Source organism: Dreissena polymorpha, chromosome 2, assembly GCF_020536995.1.
Source record: "Dreissena polymorpha isolate Duluth1 chromosome 2, UMN_Dpol_1.0, whole genome shotgun sequence".
NCBI lineage: Eukaryota > Metazoa > Mollusca > Bivalvia > Myida > Dreissenidae > Dreissena > Dreissena polymorpha.
The window spans coordinates 151,129,303-151,150,288 of NC_068356.1; the positions used below are offsets into that span (position 1 = coordinate 151,129,303).

Here is a 20,986-nt window from a genome sequence, read left to right on the forward strand (position 1 = left end):
GCACTTTGAACTCGGGTTCAAAGTTTCTTTACTATATAATTAACTGTTAAATAATTAATGTGCATTCCGTGCCTCTTAACCGCAGTTCAAAGTCTCTTATTCCTATAGTTAAGAGATGGCCAATAAAGTCGCAACATTTACCTTCTAATTGTGGTTTAACCCTTTACATGCTGGGAAATTTGTCGTCTGCTAAAATGTCGTCTGTTGAATTTCTAAAATTAGCATTTTCTTCGAATTTTTTTCAAAGAATACTATCAGAATAGCAAACAGTTTGGATCCAGATGAGACGCCACGTTATGTGGCGTCTCATCTGGATCCAAACTGTTTGCAAAGGCCTTTAAAATTCAGCTCCAGCGCTTTAAGGGTTAAGCTCCGCTGATTGGTTGTCTCAGATAACAGATTTGTATCTATTTTTAGACACACTTTGAACTGCGGTTCAAAGTCTTAAACCCGTGTTTAAGGAATTAATGTGCAAACGGCACTTTGAACCCAGGTTCAAATTCTCTTAGCTATATAGTTAACTGTTAAACCGTGGTTTAAGGAATTAATGTGCACTTCGCTTGCCATAGAAATGTTCATTTCTACCAGGGTAAGCCATGTACCTTACCATGCTTGTTTATGGTATCTGATGATTGACCAATAGAAAACAAGAACAACTGTCAGGTGAACAAAATACCATGGTGACCATCAGAATCATTTTGCCTTATTAGGTGTGTGGGGTGCAATAAACCGGTTGCTGCATCCGAGGTCACAATGCAAGATCAAAAGTAATATATTAGCAATTTAAAGCACTTTGTCAAATCTTTACCTCAAACAAAATGCATTGAGAATTAATGGATCAATGTGAAAGCATTCTCATAAAACACAAACAAAAAAGCTAACAAACATGTTAAAACAAGTTGCTTTTGAAGTGTAGTAAAATATTGGTCACCCTTTTCCATTCAAGCACTGAAATCTGGCTATTGTTGTGTGAGAAAAATTACACATCCACACAGAAAAAGCCGAACTCAATTTTTCTATTATTATATGGCGGGGTATGCAATCTGATGTAAATTATCCTCGGAAATAATTACATCTCTAGAATGGTACCACATCATGGTGACACATTCACTGTGGAAAATTACACTGTATGAGAGAAATATATTACGAAATCATATTCTTGAAAATAGTGTGCTATATGAATAAACGGTTGGAATTTATATTAAATGGATCATTATAGCTGTATAATTCTAGTTATTATTTTTTAGAAACTGCAAAATGACAGAAATATACTTTTATGTGACAATACTTTTTGATATAGCGGTTGTTTGCTGTCTTAAATGTCTATTTATTTAATCATCAAATATTAGGTTAATTTATTTCCGTAGAGATATGAAGCATATTTGACAGTGGGTCAATATAACTGAACACATATAATTCTCACTTTGAATGTTATCATGTACAGTGTCATAATGTTATTGTGTGTTGGCAATGTCATATAATTGAGCACTTTTATTTTATGTAAAAAAGCTGAAATATTGATGAACAATGCATCTCATAGTCTCATTCCTAGTAAGTAATGAGGTTAATTTCCGCTAGGGAATAATTGCCATTTATGGAAATCTATTAGTTTCATCTTTGATGCCTCATTGTATTTCCCTTGCAAATATAAATGCTTATTAATTGCTTTTGGAATGCAAGTATTCAATTTTTTGTACAGAAATTAATGTTCTTTTTTATATTTGGTAGAATGGTTGAATGAGATTGGATGAATTGTAGTTTGAAAATACTTTTCAAGACCTTTTGTTAATAAAAAATTCAGAAACAAGTTACTGGGCTACAGATATTAATGAGATCTTGTTTTCTGCTTCAAATATATTGTGGCAAATTTTGAATAAAAACATAAAAGGAGGAGTGTCAAATCAAGGGGAATTATTATAGGGAACACGGACACAAAGGGAAGTAACCAGTGGATAAATAACTGTGTAAAGGGATATAACTACAGTAGTCATGTTGGAAAAGCTGAAGTCTTCTAAGAAAGTCACGTGGATAGGTAACTTTAAAAGTGCTCCTGATTATGTTAGTGTTTTGTTGTCCCCTACCGGTTTCACCGGAGGGGACTTATGGTTTTCGCTCTGTGCGCCTGTGAGTCTGTCTGTCTGTCACACTTTTCTGGATCATGCGATAACTTTAAAAGTTCTTCATATTTTTTCATGAAACTTGAAACATTAAAATTTGATAAATGGCAATATGGACATTATGCATGTCATTTCATTTTGTTCCTAGGTCAACAATTCTGGTTGCTATGGCAACAAATAGACTAGAAATACTGCTGAAAATGGTGGTTTTCTGGATCCTGCAATAACTTAAAAAGTTCTTCATATTTTTTCATGAACTCAAAACATGGATAGATGGCAATATGGACATTATGCATGTCATTTCATTTTGTTCCTATCTCAAAAATTCTGGTTGCTATGGAAACAAATAAATTAAAAAAATCTGACAATGGTGGAATTTCTGATATTGGTGGAGCCGGTAGGAGACATATATTGCTTGGCAAAAGTCTTGTTTAATTTTATATTGTATTTCTGTTTGTACTTTAATATACAAGATGTGAAAGAAAAAACATCACAAATTTTGAAGTTCACTGTTATTATCTCACTACAGCACAACATGCTCACTATGAGCGTTTTTTATCACTGTCATCATTTCTGCGTTGTCTTTGTTAACCCTAAATTACCACTTAGATAGATATTTTTCACATTTGCAGTTCCTTAGAAAGTTAAATTTAATGAAAGACCTTTCTTACTATAGATTCAAGTTTTAAAGCCTTCAATTCCAACTATAAGATACTGATGAGCAGCAAAGAGCAAAAAACCTGAACAGACTGTGAGTTACTGGCAAGCTGTTCTGGTTTTATGCTGTTTGCACATAGCCATTGTCACTTTGCTTCTGAGAAGGAAAGGGTTAACATGAACCTTGTAAACTTTCTAGAGGCCACATTTATTGCCCAATCTTCATGAAACTTTGTCACGACAATGATGTCTTAGCAATAAAAAACTGGGTCATTTGGGGTCAAAAACAAGGGCATAAGGTCAATTTTAAGTAAAACCTTGTGAACACCCAAGAAGTCTTTTTTTTCCCCCAATCTTCATTGAATTTGCTTATGGAGCATAACATTTTGTTTAAATCATATCACCTTTGTTAGAAAATGGTATTAGGGGCTGGGACAGTTTTCCTAATATAGATTGCGCATTTTCTTCTTCTTTTTTTACTCCATATATAAAAAACAGAAATATGATTCCTTAGTGAACATGAATGCTCTCCTCGCACACAGAGTACACAAAGAATATCATAATGAGTGACTTTAATGGAAAAGATGTCTTTCAGTAAAGAAAATGGCCTTTAAGAGAGTATAACTTTAAATATTTGTATTAAGTACCATTGAGTGAACTGCTATTTCAAGGAATTGGAATAATACTTTTCTCCAAATTTGTTTAGCCTATGGTACAGGCGAGAAGAGGGTTTGTAATTATTTTGCAGACATAGTATTGATGTATTTTATGTTTTTTAAACATTTTTGTGCATATTGATAGAGGGCTTTGTGTATTATGCCTTGTTTTTGCAAATTTGGTTATAAGTCCTGTACCTAAAGTGTCATCCAAGATTAGCCTGTGCAGTACGCACAGAGTTATCAGAGATGACACTTTCCTCTTGTATGGTATGTGCAGTATGCACAGAGTTATCAGAGATGACACTTTCCTCTTGTATGGTATGTGCAGTACGCACAGAGTTATCAGAGATGACACTTTCCTCTTGTATGGTATGTGCAGTACGCACAGAGTTATCAGAGATGACACTTTCCTCTTGTATGGTATGTGCAGTACGCACAGAGTTATCAGAGATGACACTTTCCTCTTGTATGGTATGTTTCATGTAAAGGATTATTCCCTTCTTAGCCTCATTTGCAAATATCCATTTAAGGTTAAAAGTATTGTCCCTGGTCAGCCAGGCTAATCCGGGATAACTCTTTTAGGCACATATGCATTAAGCCCAGTTTTGCCAGAACAAAGCTAATATGATTTCGGTCCGAATTGATAGCTAACCAACTCCCAATGGAGTAATTCCTAAATGTGAAGTTTGGTAGGCTACACTGAACACAATTAGGATGATTGCCCTGTGAGTGTAACGTATCAGAACACAGATAGTATTTGACATTTCTTCAATTTCGCATCCAAAACTAATTTTTTGTTGTTGGTTGATTTCATTTGATCCCAATTTATTGTCAGCGTAAAAAATGTTTGTTTTCTATTGAAAAATAATGACAAAAAATCAAGAATTCTACAGGTTTAAATCAGATAATACCAGTAATGTTTTGAAGTTAAACAGCGTCAGTACTTTTACTAAGAAAATTCACCTTTTGGGCCTTACACGCAATTTTTCCTCACCCTATAGGCATCACACGAGCTTCCTCAAACACTGAAAACAATTAAGAAGTTCAAACAGACAATAGAGTCAAAATACTTCCAGTAACTAATTACTTGTTTTTTGTTTAACACTTGCTAATTAATTTATTTCTGTTAAGCTATTTTTGGTTACTGTGGCCTTAGATTAATTAGACGAACAACACTGGGTAATCATTTCTATCAACATTATGTAGACGGATAGTGGATTGTGACCCTAGGGAGTCTTTCTGCCGTATTATATTGGCTCCCGGCACAACTGAAAAGTGTTTTTATGACAATCTATGCACAGAACAATGTTTCTTGTGTTGGGGAACCGGGAGTTTCCATACAAATATTTGTTTTGTTTGTGCAGACATGATTGCTCTTCTTTGTTGCAATATTTGAAGGATTATAATGGATGTATGCTTTATGTTGATATAATATAATTTAATAAATTAGTTGTTTTTCTTTTATAGATGTGTGCAAAACTGTTCTTAAGCATTGTTAAAGTTACTCATTATCAACATAACTGTATTTTGAAGACAACAAAAAACTATTGCATACATAAACATGTGAAGTAAAGAATAGTAAATCTTGTGGAATAGTGCCTTAATTTAAACTAAGGGAGATAACATAATAATGGCAACTGAAATAACATTTCAAAGTTGTGATTTTGGGAGTAGTGTCCCTTTGGGAACTCCCATCCTGTACAGACAGAGGACCTTCCCCTTGGATGCCCCAGGGCTAAAAAGGTCAAGGTCATTGGGCAGTTATCGAGGGCAGCTTAAGTCTCAGGTGTCTTTGACTTTGTCTCATTGGGACTCAGAGACAGAGAGTATTGTGTATGGTGAGTTTGCTGCATTCTTAATTAATTGGAAGATTTGTATATTGGTGCTTGCGTTGGGAAGAGCCTCGCACTGGGAAAAGTGGGGTTAAACCATGTGCATCAAGTGTTGTCCCAGATAATCATGTGCATCAAGTGTTGTCCCAGATAATCATGTGCATCAAGTGTTGTCCCAGATAATCATGTGCATCAAGTGTTGTCCCAGATAATCATGTGCAGTCCGCACAGGCTAATAAGGGACGACACTTTCCGCTTATATGGGTTTTTTTGTTCAAAGGAAGTCTGTTTGTAGAGAAGGTCCACTGTAGGCGGAAAGTTAAGGTTGAAAGTATCATCCCTGATAAGCCTTTGCAGACTACACAGGCTAATCTGGGATGTCACTTAAGGCACATGTATTATACCTGCTTTTTACCAAGAAACGCTCATATGTGTTTCCTCCTCTACAAGAAACGCTCATATGTGTTTCCTCCTCTACAAGAAACGCTCATATGTGTTTCCTCCTCTTATTTCAACTGTTCATAAAACAGTTTTGTTTTCTGTTGGTTCCTTATATTGTCTTATTATGTTTGTGTTAATACCTTATATTGTTTGTTTGTCAAATTACAATTTTGTTTGTCCTTTAAATTTTCAGAAATGTGACATATACAATTCAGTGTTATTAGATCTGTTGTGCTTAGATTTATGCGTAATTAAAAGTAGACTGAACAGAAGGGTTTGTAAGATGACTTTGTTTGATAACAAATTGTCCTTACAGATCTTATTATCAAATAAAACTGGTTCCAAAATATTGCATTTGCTTCTAATTTTCTTGATAAAAAATATGTATTGCTATTTAATGTGAGCATATGCATATAACAGGCATTACTAGTATACTTTAATGACTGATGCAGTTCTCTAAGGGATAAGTCCACAGTGTACAGTGTGTTTATTTTCACCTTGTTTGGAATGGGGCTGGGGCAGTTTGATTTGGGGAAATTTTGTTGTGCCATTGTGACTCAAAGTAGGAAATTGAATTGGTGTTATGTTGTTGTTGTATGTGGTAAAATGAAATAAAATACTTTAAAAGTGCGACCAAATATGTTTCCATATAATAGTCACTAAGTTTAAACTTATAAAGCTGGATGAGGTGACAAACAGAATGTTGCAATCTATAAAAAAATATGTTTATTTTTTATAAACATTCGATTGAGAATTTAAGGCAGTAATTAAATGAAAAGGCATACTTTTTTAAATAAATATTCCCCCCCCCCAAAAAAAAAGAAAGAAAAGTTTTTAATCAATTTCTGGTCCCTAGGAAAGTGATTGGAAAATTTTAATAAGGGCGAACAATAATAATTAAATGACTGATTTATCATTGACATTAAATTACTAAGTAAAAGATTTTGTTTTTTTTTATGAAAATATAATACTGCATTAGATGACCGCTCAATAATGTTTATGAGTCCAGAAAATACCGAGCAAATATTTGATGTTTTCACACATTCATTGTGATAAATACTTTGACAGTTTCTCTTTGCCACTAACTAGAAACTTTTCTTTTAATGTTCTTTTCCAGATTTTTATGCCCCCGAAGGAGGGTATATAGTGATTGCACTGTCCGTCCGTCTGTCCATCCGTCCGTCTGTCTGTCTGTCACACTTTGCGTTTAGGTTTTGTCGCTTCAGATGTAACCTTCATATTTGGTATGCATGTGTATATGGACAAGGCCTTTCCATACGCACACAAAGTTTGACCCCTGTGACCTTGACCTTGAACTTATGGTCCACGTTTAGGTTTCGAAATCTGCGTTTAGGCTTCGAAAAATGCTCATAACTTCTATCAAAGCGTTTATAGGTGGCATATGTCATCCTATGGTGACCGCTCTTGTTCTTAATGATTTACTTTGCTGTGCCTTAAATTTGTCTAAATGTGTGTTGTTGTTTTGTTTTCAATGGTAGTTGATTTGCTTAATTCTTAAAGACTATGTTATACTTGTCATCATGTTTTTAGTGGACAGTAGAACATACCAGATAGATTTTGTTGCAGAGATGACCCTGGGTCTCTTGGTGCTCTGTATGAAGCACCTATTTCATTGCGGATTTGTATAATACATCTTATGTAAAAGACCAGCTAATAGATTATGCTTGAGTGATGGGAATACTATACTGACCATAGACTGACCCATAGACACACCATAGACACACAATAGACTGACCATAGACACACCATAGACACACTATAGACATACCATAGACTGACCATAGACAGACCATATAGTAACCATAGACAGACCATGGGCAGATCATAGACATAGCATAGACAGACTATAGACTGACCCATAGACACACTTTAGACAAACCATAGACTGACCATAGACAGACCATATACTAACCATAGACAGACCATGGACAGATCATAGACATAGCATAGACAGACCATAGACTAACCATAGACAGACCATAGAAATACCATATAATGACCATAGACAGACCATAGACTGACCTTAGACAGATCATAGACAGACCATAGACTGACCATAGATAGACCATAGACATACCATAGACTGACCATGTACTTACCATAGACTGACCATAGATCTTCTGTGATTAATGACACATTGTCACTCACTTATGGCACAGTAAGCGGAGAAAAAAAGACGATCACATAGAGATATTATGTTGGACAAATACACTGACTAGAATACTTTATGGGTTGGTCAGACATGCCTTAAACAAGGCCTAAACATAAAATATTTAACAGGGCTGGCAGCTATTATATGTTAAGAGAGCTGGACTAAGGATGGCACTTTTGTTTCCCGCTCAGCCAAGCACATGTGTCAGGGAATATATATATATTATATCATAAGATGTACTTCTCATTCCTCTTATTAGAATTTTAGTTCTGAAGTTTTTATTTTGTGTTTTTTAGATGGGCCACTAAGCCTTGCTGACACGACCAATGAGAGGAATGAGAGCTTGAACCAGAGTCATCGTGACACGGCCAGCCATGAGGATCTGTCCCGCTCTGTTAGCAAACTGAACGAGAGCACCACTTCACTGAATAATAGGTATTGTGATATGAGGCAATAATTCACCGACTAACAGGTACTGTGATATCAGGCAACACTTCACTGACTAACAGGTACTGTGATATGAGGCAATACTCCACTGACTTACAGGTACTGTGATATCAAGCAACACTTCACCGAATAATAGGTACTGTAATCTGAGGCAACATGCCACTGAATAACAGGTACTGTGATATCAGGCAACACTTAGTTGAATAATAGGTACTGTAATATGAGGCATCACTCCACTTACTAACAGGTACTGTGATATCAGGCAACACTTCACTGAATAATAGGTACTGTTATCTGAGGCAACATTCACTGGCTAATAAGTACTGTCATATTAGGAAACACTTTACTGACTAATAGGTACTGTAATATGAGGCAACACTCCACTGACTAACAGGTACTGTGATATGAGGCAACACTACACTGACTTGCAGGTACTGTGATATCAGGCAATACTTCACTGAATAATTGGTACTGTAATCTGAGTCAACACTCCACTGACTAACAGGTACTGTGATATGAGGCAGCACTGCACTGAATAACAGGTACTCTAATATGAGGCAACACTCCACTGACTAACAGGTGCTGTGATATCAGGCAACACTTCACTGAATAATAGGTGTGATATGAGGCAACACTTCACTAGATAACAGGTACTGTGATATCAGGCAACACTTCACTAACAGGTACTGTGATATAAGGGAACACTTCACTGAATAACAGGTACTGTGATATGAAGCAACACTTCACTGGATAACAGGTACTGTAATATGCGGCAACAATTCACTAAATAACAGGTTGTGTAATTTAAGGCAACACTGCACTTAATAACAGGACACGCAATATGAGGCAACATTTCACTGAATAACAGGTAGTGTAATATGACACAATTCTTCACTGATGACAGGTTTTGTAATAATGGGTAATGTAATAATAGTAATATACACTTCACTGAATAACAGGTAGTGTAATAATGGGCAACACTCCACGGAATACAGGTAGTGTTATATCAGGCAACACTCCATTTATTTTTATTTTTTTGGGGGGGGGGGGGGGCTGATTAAATTAAACACATATTTAACTTGAACAACATTGTTTAATAATGAAGTCTTATATGTTGCACAAGTTGTTTATAAACAATATAGGATGCACAGTTTCCCAAGATTGTATGTTTCCAATTAGAAATGCAATGTCCTTTTTTACACGGTCTGTTTTTTTCAAATTCCTGCTAAACTAAAAGTGACCAATTACACGTCTGATTGTGATAGTGATTATATTAATGCTACTTTGGGGCTGTTGTTGTTATGATGATGCTGATGATGTAAATGAGAACTTCTATTAAAATACTATCACAATGAGCATGTCAATAGTGAAAATTATCATGATCATGGTAATGATAATAAGACAATTATGGTAATCAAATGATGATGAAGCATGACAATTATGATAATGGTTTTGATGACTATATGATGATGATGATGATGATGATGATGATGATGATGATGATGATGATAATGGTGTTGATTATGATGATGGTTATGATGATGATGATGGTTATGATGATGATGATGATGATGATGATGATGGTGTTGATTATGATGATGGTGATGATGATGATGATGATGATGATGATGATGATGATGGTGTTGATTATGATGATGGTGTTGATTATGATGATGGTTATGATGATGATGATGATGGTGTTGATTATGATGATGGTTATGATGATGATGATGATGATGATGATGATGATGATGATGATGATGATGATGATGATGGTGTTGATTATGATGATGGTGTTGATTACGATGATGGTTATGATGATGATGATGATGATGATGATGATGATGATGATGATGATGATGATGATGATGATGATGATATTTACCATTATTTCCAGACACGCACCCACCCACTCTCCATCCAAGCAGGGCACATTGAGTCATCAACAAAGCATGCAGTCCAACAGCTCCGAGGTGAATGGGGAGAAGAAAGAAGAGCAGCCGGGCATCAAGTTTGAGAGGCTGAAAAACCTCAGTGTAGGGCATGATTTTAGTTTTAATTGGAAGTTTCAATTGTTAGAAACTAAAAGTGTCAATGCGAAAAAATACAGGAGTTGTAATGAGTGTGTGTGTTTTAAATAATATTATATTTAAAGTATTTAAATAAAGATATAGTTTTCATGTAAATTTTAATTTCCCGAACATGAATGTCTCAATTTAACTTTAACTTGGTAAACTATTTATTTTATATTCCAATTTTTCTAAGATGTCACAAGATAAGAGCAACACTGTTTCTTTACTATTGTGCTTGAAAAAAAGCAGCTACTAAATGTGACAAAATAACATTCTATAAAGGTAATTGCCCTAGTTGTAGAAAGAGTTGATGCGCTGTTTAGGCAGGTCTTGCAAGATGGATATAATGCCATATTTGGACAGCATTGCATAGTTTGACCAGGAGCTACTGTGCCTACTATAAAGTCATGCAAAGTTTTATTTTCAAATTATCTGACATTATGACTCCCCATTTCTGGATGCACAGACATATCTGGGCCAATATTCTCTTTCCAATTCTTAGACTGAAGTCTCAGAAAAGTGAGTATTATTAAAAATGTAATATTCTTAAGTGTTGAGTCAACTTGACATTTTACACCTGAAATTGCATCATTTTTTGTAAAGAAGATTATGCTTAGAACTTAAGAACTGTTGAAAGCCTGCATCTATTGAGACTCTACAGAAAGATTTCTTTGGTCTAAGTAGACTTTTCTTTACACTTAAGTCTAAAAATGGTAGCTGAATACAGGTCTTGAAGCTACACTGTATGAATCTCCAATAAGATCCGTTTTTACAAAATGTAGCTCATATCTCATTATCTATGTTGATCAGAAACATCGCAAGACTTTTACAGGGGATGGGTCATATCGGATACAAAAAGTTATCTAAAATATTACACCGCTATTACAGGAGGATGAGCTGCTATTGAAGGTGAAGGAGATTGTCGGTCACCTTGACCGCCTGGAGGAGTATCACCGTGGTGATGGCATGAGGATACAGAAGATGATCGGTGACATGTACTGGGACTATGTGCCCTTGAGGGAGGCCATTGGGGACTGTCTGGCAGACAACAACTATGCAGGTATCAATGTATGGTTGACAATAACTTTGCTGGAATCAATGTACCTTTCTGACTGACAATAACTATGAAGGTATCAATGTACATTTTTAGCTGACAATAACTATGCAGGTATCAATGTATGGCTGACAATAACTATGCAGGTATCAATGTATGGCTGGCACTTACTATGCAGGTATCAATGTATGACGGGCACTTACTATGCAGGTGTCAATTTATGGCTGGCACTTACTATGCAGGTATCAATGTATGGCTGGCACTTACTATGCAGGTATCAATGTATGGCTGGCACTTACTATGCAGGTATCAATGTATGGCTGGCACTTACTATGCAGGTATCAATTTATGGCTGGCACTTACTATGCAGGTATCAATGTATGGCTGGCACTTACTATGCAGGTATCAATTTATGGCTGGCACTTACTATGCAGGTATCAATGTATGGCTGGCACTTACTATGCAGATATCAATGTATGGCTGGCACTTACTATGCAGGTATCAATGTATGGCTGACAATAACTATGCAGGTATCAATGTTCATATCTTGGTAACAATAATTATGTAGGTATTAATGTACATGTAACCAGATAAATCATTCTCAGGCATATTAAAGTAGTCTTAATTTTACATGATACCAATCCTTTTAGAGTACCCTTTTATTAGCTATTACGCATGAAGATATTGCAGCATGGTATTTTTATGCCCCCGTATGGAATGATTGGGGGTATATTGTTTTTGGCCGGTCTGTCTGTCTGTCAATATGTCCTTAAACTTTAACCTTGGTCATAACTTTTGCAATATTGAATATAGCAACTTGATATTTGGCATGCATGTGTATCTCATGGAGCTGCACATTTTGAGTGGTGAAAGGTCAAGGTTAAGGTCATCCTTTGAGGTCAAAGTTCAAATATATGGCTTCAAAGCGCAGTAGGGGGCATTGTGTTTCACAAACACAGCTCTTGTTTATTATATTTCAATCAATTGTCCCCTACCGGTGAAACCAGAGGGGACTTATGGTTTGCGCTCCGTCTGACAGTCTGTCTGTCTGTCCGTCACACTTTTATGAATCCTGCGATGACTTTAAAGTTCTTCATATTTTTTCATGAAATTTGAAACAGGAATAGATGGCAATATGGAGATTATGCACGCCATTTCATTTTGTTCCTATGTCAAGCATTCTGGTTGCTATGCCAACAAATAAAAAAAAAAATATTCTGACATGGTGGAATTTCACCGGTAGGTTACAATATTGCTTGGCAATCTCTTGTTAACAAGGTAACTGCAATAAAATAGATTTGTGAAAAGTATGATAGAATATATTTCAAAATGCTTATCAAGAGGAACAAAAACAAGGTATACCAATGTTAAGGATCACTTTGTATTCACTTAGCATAAATGGTAGGTAAAAAAACTGACTTTGAGTTATCAATGATCATAGAGGTCAAGCTTTTAATCTTAATTCTCAGTTTTTGTAAATGTTTTGGATTGTAATCTGGTGTCACATTGTGACGGAGGTAATTCTAACAATTTAACCCTTTCCCACTAAGAAGCAAAGTAAAAAATGGCTATGTGCAAAAAGCATAAAACCAGAACAGCCTGCAAGTAACTTGCAGTTTGTTCAGGTTTTGTGCTGTTTGCTGCCCATCAGTATCTAAGGTTTGGAGATGGTGCCTTAAAAACTTGAATCTTGTAAGAAAGGTAATAAATTAAAAATAACTTTCTAAGGGACTACAAATGTGGGAAAATATGTATCTAAGTGGTAAGGGTTAAACAGTTCCAACGCTTTGACCCCAGCTTTGATCATTGCTGTAGTGTTTTATTTATGTACTTCCTGTATCGTATAATATGGCCATATGGTAACAAGACTTACTTTTCTGATTTTGCTTATTTAATTTGGCTTTGTTCTGGAAAAACTGTGGTCTTTACTGATATGCTTAAAGTGTCATCCCAGATTAGCCTGTGCAGTTTGCATGTGCTTATCATGGACATTGCCTACTCTGAATTTTGTTAAAAAAGACTCATTATAACTAAAAATTCCATAAAAGCAGACGGTGTCTATATTGATTAGCCTGAGCAGGCTGCACAGGCTAATCTGGGATGACATTCTAAGCACAGACTACATTTCAGTGGTTTCTATGAGAATGCTGAAGTCACTTAACAGTGTGGGAATCTTCAAGAACGATGATATCTGGTTCCCCACCTACTATACATACAACACCATGTGGAACATAAGCGACGCAAGTGCTAAACTTGCAAAGGTATATTATAGATTATAGGTAATATAGATTATATTGCTTTCTGTTGAAAGTACCACTGTATCACTTTATATGTAAGATACATTTCAATTAATTCAGAACACAAAGTTTTATGTATTAAAGTGTTGTAAAAAATAACAAAAAGGAACATTACCCTTATATAAGTTTCCGTTGTGTGATTGATATGGCCAAGCGACCAGGAGTCAAGGATTAAATCGCCACTGTGGCAGCGTTATTTTTAGATCTCCCACATAGACACCAAGTACTGGTTCTAGTCCCAGGAAACGGACTCAATTGTGATGTAAATTAGCCTTAAGCTGTCTATGCAATCAAGCTAAATATTAGGTTTATCCTTATAAGCAAAATTAGTCTTCTAATATTGGTATACCTTCCTTGACAAATGTCTAAGTTAGAACTGTCTTTTGACGTTTTGTTCATTCAATGCTAAGTGAGTGTTGTATAAAAATGAGTGGACATACAAAGTTTATAAAGTTCTATATGACCTAAAGTAAACAAAAAGGCTTTTAAGCTATTTATTTGATGCTTTCCGGTGGTTTATAGACAAAATTATCAGTGAATTAAAACTGATAATTTCACTGTTTCAAACAGTGAAAATTAACAGCGAAAATTATTGATAATTTTCACTGTTTTTTTTAAAGAAATGACGTCATTATCCCAATGAAATTCTTTAGTTAAATTCTTTAACAATGTATATGATTGGTGAAAAAAAAGCATAAAATAAAAATAAAATTTGTTGGATTCGGCTGCGCCACTGGTGAAAATATTATTTTCTATGATCACTCAATAATCCACCGAATCCAACAAATATCCTCTATTTATTCCATACTTATGCGTGTTTTTTTTTTTTTTCATTTACAAAAAGATGTTCAAAATCATTAAACATCTATTGTGGGATCAACAAAAAATTAACACTCTAAACATGTCCGTCCTATGGTTGTGTTGCTTTGTCCCACAGTAATGAAATAAATATAATAAAACTATGCTATTAGCATGTATTAAAATATAAAATATTATGTTTTCTATGGAAAAAACATAACATGAATATTGCCATTATTTCTGTTGCAGAATCTAGCAGACAACGATGCAGTTAAGCTACTGACTCTTAATTGTGGCCATAAACCCTACCTCCAAGCACTACATAGTAAGGTAAGTCTATATACCCTACCTCCAAGCACTCCATAGTAAGGTAGGTCTATATACCCTACCTCCAAGCACTCCATAGTAAGGTAAGTCTATATACCCTACCTCCAAGCACTCCATAGTAAGGTAAGTCTATATACCCTACCTCCAAGCACTACATATTAAGGTAGGTCTATATACCCTACCTCCAAGCACTACATAGTAAGGTAAGTCTATATACCCTACCTCCAAGCACTACATAGTAAGGTAAGTCTATAATTCCTACCTTCAAGCACTACATAGTAAGGTAAGTCTATATACCCTACCTCCAAGCACTACATAGTAAGGTAAGTCTATAATTTCTACCTTCAAGCACTTCATAGTAAGGTAAGTCTATATACCCTACCTCCAAGCACTACATAGTAAGGTAAGTCTATATACCCTACCTCCAAGCACTACATAGTAAGGTAAGTCTATAAACCCTACCTCCAAGCACTACATAGTAAGGTAAGTCTATATACACTACCTCCAAGCACTCCATAGTAAGGTAAGTCTATATACCCTACCTCCAAGCACTCCATAGTAAGGTAAGTCTATATACCCTACCTCAAAGCACTACATAGTAAGGTAGGTCTATATACCCTACCTCCAAGCACTACATAGTAAGGTAAGTCTATATACCCTACCTCCAAGCACTACATAGTAAGGTAAGTCTATATACCCTACCTCCAAGCACTACATAGTAAGGTAAGTCTATAAACCCTACCTCCAAGCACTACATAGTAAGGTAAGTCTATATACCCTACCTCCAAGCACTACATAGTAAGGTAAGTCTATATACCCTACCTCCAAGCACTCCATAGTAAGGTAAGTCTATATACCCTACCTCCAAGCACTACATAGTAAGGTAAGTCTATATACCCTACATCCCAGCACTACATAGTAAGGTAAGTCTATAAACCCTACATCCCAGCACTACATAGTAAGGTAAGTCTATATACCCTACCTCCAAGCACTACATAGTAAGGTAAGTCTATAAACCCTACATCCCAGCACTACATAGTAAGGTAAGTCTATATACCCTACCTCCAAGCACTCCATAGTAAGGTAAGTCTATATACCCTACCTCCAAGCACTACATAGTAAGGTAGGTCTATCTCCAAGCACTCCATAGTAAGGTAGGTCTACCTCCAAGCACTCCATAGTAAGGTAAGTCTATATACCCTACCTCCAAGCACTCCATAGTAAGGGAGGTCTATCTCCAAGCACTACATAGCAAGGTAAGTCTATAATTCTTACCTTCAAGCACTTCATTGTAAGGTAAGTCTATGAACCCTACATCCAAGCACTACATAGTTAAGTTAGCCTATAAACCCTACCTCCAAGTACTACATAGTAACATAAGTCTGTAAACCCTACCTCCAAGTACTACATAGTAACATAAGCCTATAATTCCTACCTCCAAGTACTACATAGTAACATAAGCTTATAAACCCTACCTCCAAGAGCTACATAGTAACATAAGCCTATAAACCCTACCTCCAAGTACTACATAGTAACATAAGTCTGTAAACCCTACCTCCAAGCGCTACATAGTAACATAAGCCTATAAACCCTACCTCCAAGCGCTACATAGTAACATAAGTCTGTAAACCCTACCCCCAAGAGCTACATAGTAACATAAGTCTGTAAACCCTACCTCCAAGCGCTACATAGTAACATAAGCCTATAAACCCTACCTCCAAGCGCTATATAGTAACATAAGCCTATAAACCCTACCTCCAAGCGCTATATAGTAACATAAGTCTGTAAACCCTACCTCCAAGCGCTACATAGTAACATAAGCCTATAAACCCTACCTCCAAGCGCTATATAGTAACATAAGCCTATAAACCCTACCTCCAAGCGCTATATAGTAACATAAGTCTGTAAACCCTACCTCCAAGCGCTACATAGTAACATAAGCCTATAAACCCTACCTCCAAGCGCTATATAGTAACATAAGCCTATAAACCCTACCTCCAAGCGCTATATAGTAACATAAGTCTGTAAACCCTACCTCCAAGTACTACATAGTAACATAAGCCTATAATTCCTACCTCCAAGTACTACATAGTAACATAAGTCTGTAAACCCTACCTCCAAGTACTACATAGTAACATAAGCCTATAAACCCTACCTCCAAGAACTATATAGTAACATAAGTCTGTAAACCCTACCTCCAAGTACTACATAGTAACATAAGCCTATAATTCCTACCTCCAAGTACTACATAGTAACATAAGCCTATAAACCCTACCTCCAAGAGCTACATAGTGACATAAGTCTTTAAACCCTACCTCCAAGCGCTACATAGTAACATAAGTCTGTAAACCCTACCTCCAAGCGCTACATAGTAACATTAGTTAATAAACCCTTCCTCCAAATATAACTAGTTAGTTAAGTGTATAAACACTACCTTTAAGCATGGCATAGTGCAACTGAAGCCTAAATTAACGCTACACTTGCACTTAATAAGTGTTGATTATTACTTCATAATTAACTTATTTTAAACTAATACAACCCGATTGCAATCTTGTTATGCCTCATTATTATGTCAAATTATTGTATGTTAACCTCAAATACTTTTAAAGATCTCCAATAACTTAATCGCAAGCTCAATCAATTAACAACAAAATCACTGAAATAATTAATTTGAACCAAGTGTAATTTTATGAAAATATTTAAAACACTTATTTGCTTAATGAATATAGATAATAGATAATTACCTAGCTCAATCAGTTTCCTTCATAAATCTTGGACAAAGAAAGTTTGACAAACAGAAAAGTTGAAGCATTCTTTGTGTGTCTTCTGTTAATTTGACCATGAATTTAAACCATTATCAATTTTTATGTGTGCTTGTATGTTTCAGAATGTGTTCTATGTAGTGAAGGCGTCCCTCAGCATCCTGCATAACATAGCAAGGGCATCTGGAATGAAACCCTTATTTGAGGAGAATAAAACTGGAGAGGTAATGATCAGGGATCTTATTTTTTTTGGTTTTGTCTGTCCTAGACCGATTGGGGTCACGAAAAAAACTATTGAAAATCCCAAATATTATAGTCGGACCAATTCTGTTTGCTAAAATTCCCATGTCATGAAATCGATTGCGAGTTATATACACAGTGCACATGCTCAGACACACTAATTACATTCTTATCTCAATTAGTCGTAATAAACCAATCTCTGCAGTCTCTAAACTGGTCAGGAATGGTTTATTGCACGTCAGACCAAAAATAAAAAACTTGTGAACAGCGGATTAAAGATGCGTCCGAAAACTGGCTGATGTAATGGGGCATTCTATGTTTTAGGGGAATAAAATGGGGGAGGTTACAGGTCATTCTATGTTTTAGGGGAATAAAACATGAGAGCTTGAGGGTAATTTTATGTTTGAGGGGACTAAAACTGGCCTGGTAATAGGTCATTGTGTGTTGTAGTGGAATACAATCGGAGACACAATGGGTTGTTGTTTGTTTAAATAGAATAAAACTGGAGAGCAAATGTGTCATTCTATGTTTTAGACGCATACAATTGATGAGGTAATGGTTCATTAAAATTTGACAAATAATCGTTCATTGCGTCAGTTTAGAGTGAATACAACTGAGAAGGTAATGGATAAAACTTTCAGCCATTCGCCTTTGAAAGACAGTGATACTGATACCATGTCATTAGCTCATCTGGTACCTCTTTAAATAGTAAAGGTATCTACTTTCATTAATGTGTCAAACAAGTTTTAGATAAATTACATGTATTCAAGTATTGTCATTACTTGTATAACATTCCTGGCCTGCCAGGTAAGTCACACAAAAACACCAAACACATGTCAGTTTTTTATAGCCAAAAGGTCCTATTGTTATATATGCAAAGAAGGCTCATAAGCAATCTATGTAATGTTACCATGGTTACAGACTATTATGCCATTCCTGGAGTCGGAAGACGACATGCTGAAGATTCTTGCCACTCTGACTATAGCACACATAGTGGATGAGGAGGAGAACAAAACACTCATCACAGAGACAGGTGAGTCTGACTATAGCACACATAGTGGATGAGGAGGAGAACAAAACACTCATCACAGAGACAGGTGAGCTTAGTGTTATTTATAGTTATTAGCTAAAGTTATCAATTAGGGCGAATATTAGTCATTGTTTTGGATAGGTTGTCTTCAATATTATGATAAAAATTTGTTTACAACATTTCCTGACTCATTAAATTTAAAACCTAATATACATCATCAACTTGTACTAACAATGTGCAAGACACTTTTTATACCCAGTGATACTCATATTCCGTGTTTTCCTTAATGAGGTTGGCGTTATTATAGTCATGTTGGTGAACAAGTTTATGTCTCAGTCCGCGATATTACTTTTATAACCACAATTTTTTTGGATAGCCTTTGATGATGAGTATTAAATCCAGCCTAACACAGTCTTGTTACTAGCATGATCTCCAAATAGAAAACGACAGTATGAAACATGATTTTTGTACTTTAATACTGACTAGTGTGTAATGGATCTGAAAGAAGGGTATGCAATAATGTTTGATGCAGGTTCTTTGTTGTCAGAGGTTATACTGAGCATCATTTTAAGAAAACTGGGCTCAATGCATGTGCGTAAAGTGTCGTCCTGTATTAGCCTGTGCAGTCCGCACACGCTTGTCATGGATGACACTTACTGATAATACCTTTTTTAGCTCACTTAATTGCTCAGGTGAGTTTTTGTGACCGGTCTTTGTCCGTCGTCCGTCCGTCTGTCCATCCGTCCGTTAACATTTGTTCGTAAACACTCTAGAGGCCACATTTCTTGTCCGATCTTCATGAAACTTGGACAGAAGCTTTGTCCCAATAAAATCTCGGTCGAGTTTGAAACTGGGTATGTCGGGTCAAAAACTAGGTCACTAGGTCAAAAAAAAGAAAAACCTTATAAACACTGTAGAAGTCATATTTCATGCCCAATCTTCATGTAACTTTGTCAAAATGTTTGCCTTAATGATATGTTGGTTAAGTTCAAAAGTGGTTTGGGTCCGTTGAAAAACATGGCCGCCAGTGGGCGGGGCAGTTTTCCCTATTTGGCTATAGAGAAACCTTGTAAACACTCTAGAAGTCACAATTTTTGCCCAATCATCATGAAAGTTGGTCAAAACATTGGTTTTATTGATATCTCGGACAAACTGAAAATGGTCCAGATCGGTGAAAAAAAATGGCCGCCAGTGGGGGGGGGCATTTCTCTCAATGTATATAGTGGCAGTTTCCATATTTGGCTATAGAGAAACCTTGAAAACACTCTAGAAGTCACAATTTTTTCCCAATCATCATGAAAGTTGGTCAAAACATTGGTTTTATTGATATCTCGGACGAGTTCGAAAATGGTCCAGATCGGTAAAAAATCATGGCTGCCAGTGGGCGGGGCATTTTTCTCAATATGTTTATAGTGAAAACATGTGAACACTCTAGAAGTCACATTTTTTGCCCAATTTTCATGAAATTTGGTCAAAATGTTTGCCTAAATGATATGTTGTTTGAGTTCAAAAGTGGTTCCGGTCTGTTGAAAAACATGGCCGCTAGTGGGCGGGGCAGTTTTCCTTATTTGGCTATAGAGAAACCTTGTAAACACTCTAGAAGTCACAATTTTTGCCCAATCATCATGAAATTTGTTCAAAACATTGGTTTTATTGATATCTCGGACAAGTTCGAAAATGGTCTAGATTGGTGCAAAAAAATGGCCGCCAGTGGGCTGGGCATTTTTCTCTATATGTATAAAGTGAAAACATGTGAACACTCTAAAAGTCACATTTTTGGCCCAATTTTCATGAAATTTGGTCATAACTTTTGTTCCCTTGATACGAGAGTTGAGCTAAAAAATGGTTTTGGTCAGTTGAATAACATGGCTGCCGGGGGGGGCATTTTTCTTATATTTATATAGTTAAAAAAAGCTTGTGAACAGTCTAGAAGTCACATTATTTGCCCAATCATCATGAAACTTGGTGAAAAGATTGGTTTTTTATATATCTCAGATGAGTTAGCAAATGGTCCCAATCGGTAAAAAAACATGGTCGCAAGGGGTTGGGGCAGTTTTCCTTATGTGACTCGTGAGAAACC

The 20,986-nt window shown here is 36.0% G+C and overlaps 1 protein-coding gene across 2 annotated transcripts in view; it reads left to right on the top strand.

The window, feature by feature from the left end:
- Positions 1-20,986, top strand: part of LOC127869450 (uncharacterized) — a 76,474-nt gene that overhangs the window by 30,893 nt on the left and 24,595 nt on the right. For both annotated transcript variants that reach the window (XM_052412029.1, XM_052412030.1), the window contains exons 3-9: positions 8,176-8,314; positions 10,224-10,362; positions 11,287-11,458; positions 13,583-13,713; positions 14,797-14,877; positions 17,762-17,860; positions 18,798-18,909. In XM_052412029.1, coding sequence (XP_052267989.1) covers positions 8,176-8,314; positions 10,224-10,362; positions 11,287-11,458; positions 13,583-13,713; positions 14,797-14,877; positions 17,762-17,860; positions 18,798-18,909 — 873 coding nt within the window. The remainder of the gene's footprint in view (positions 1-8,175; positions 8,315-10,223; positions 10,363-11,286; positions 11,459-13,582; positions 13,714-14,796; positions 14,878-17,761; positions 17,861-18,797; positions 18,910-20,986) is intronic.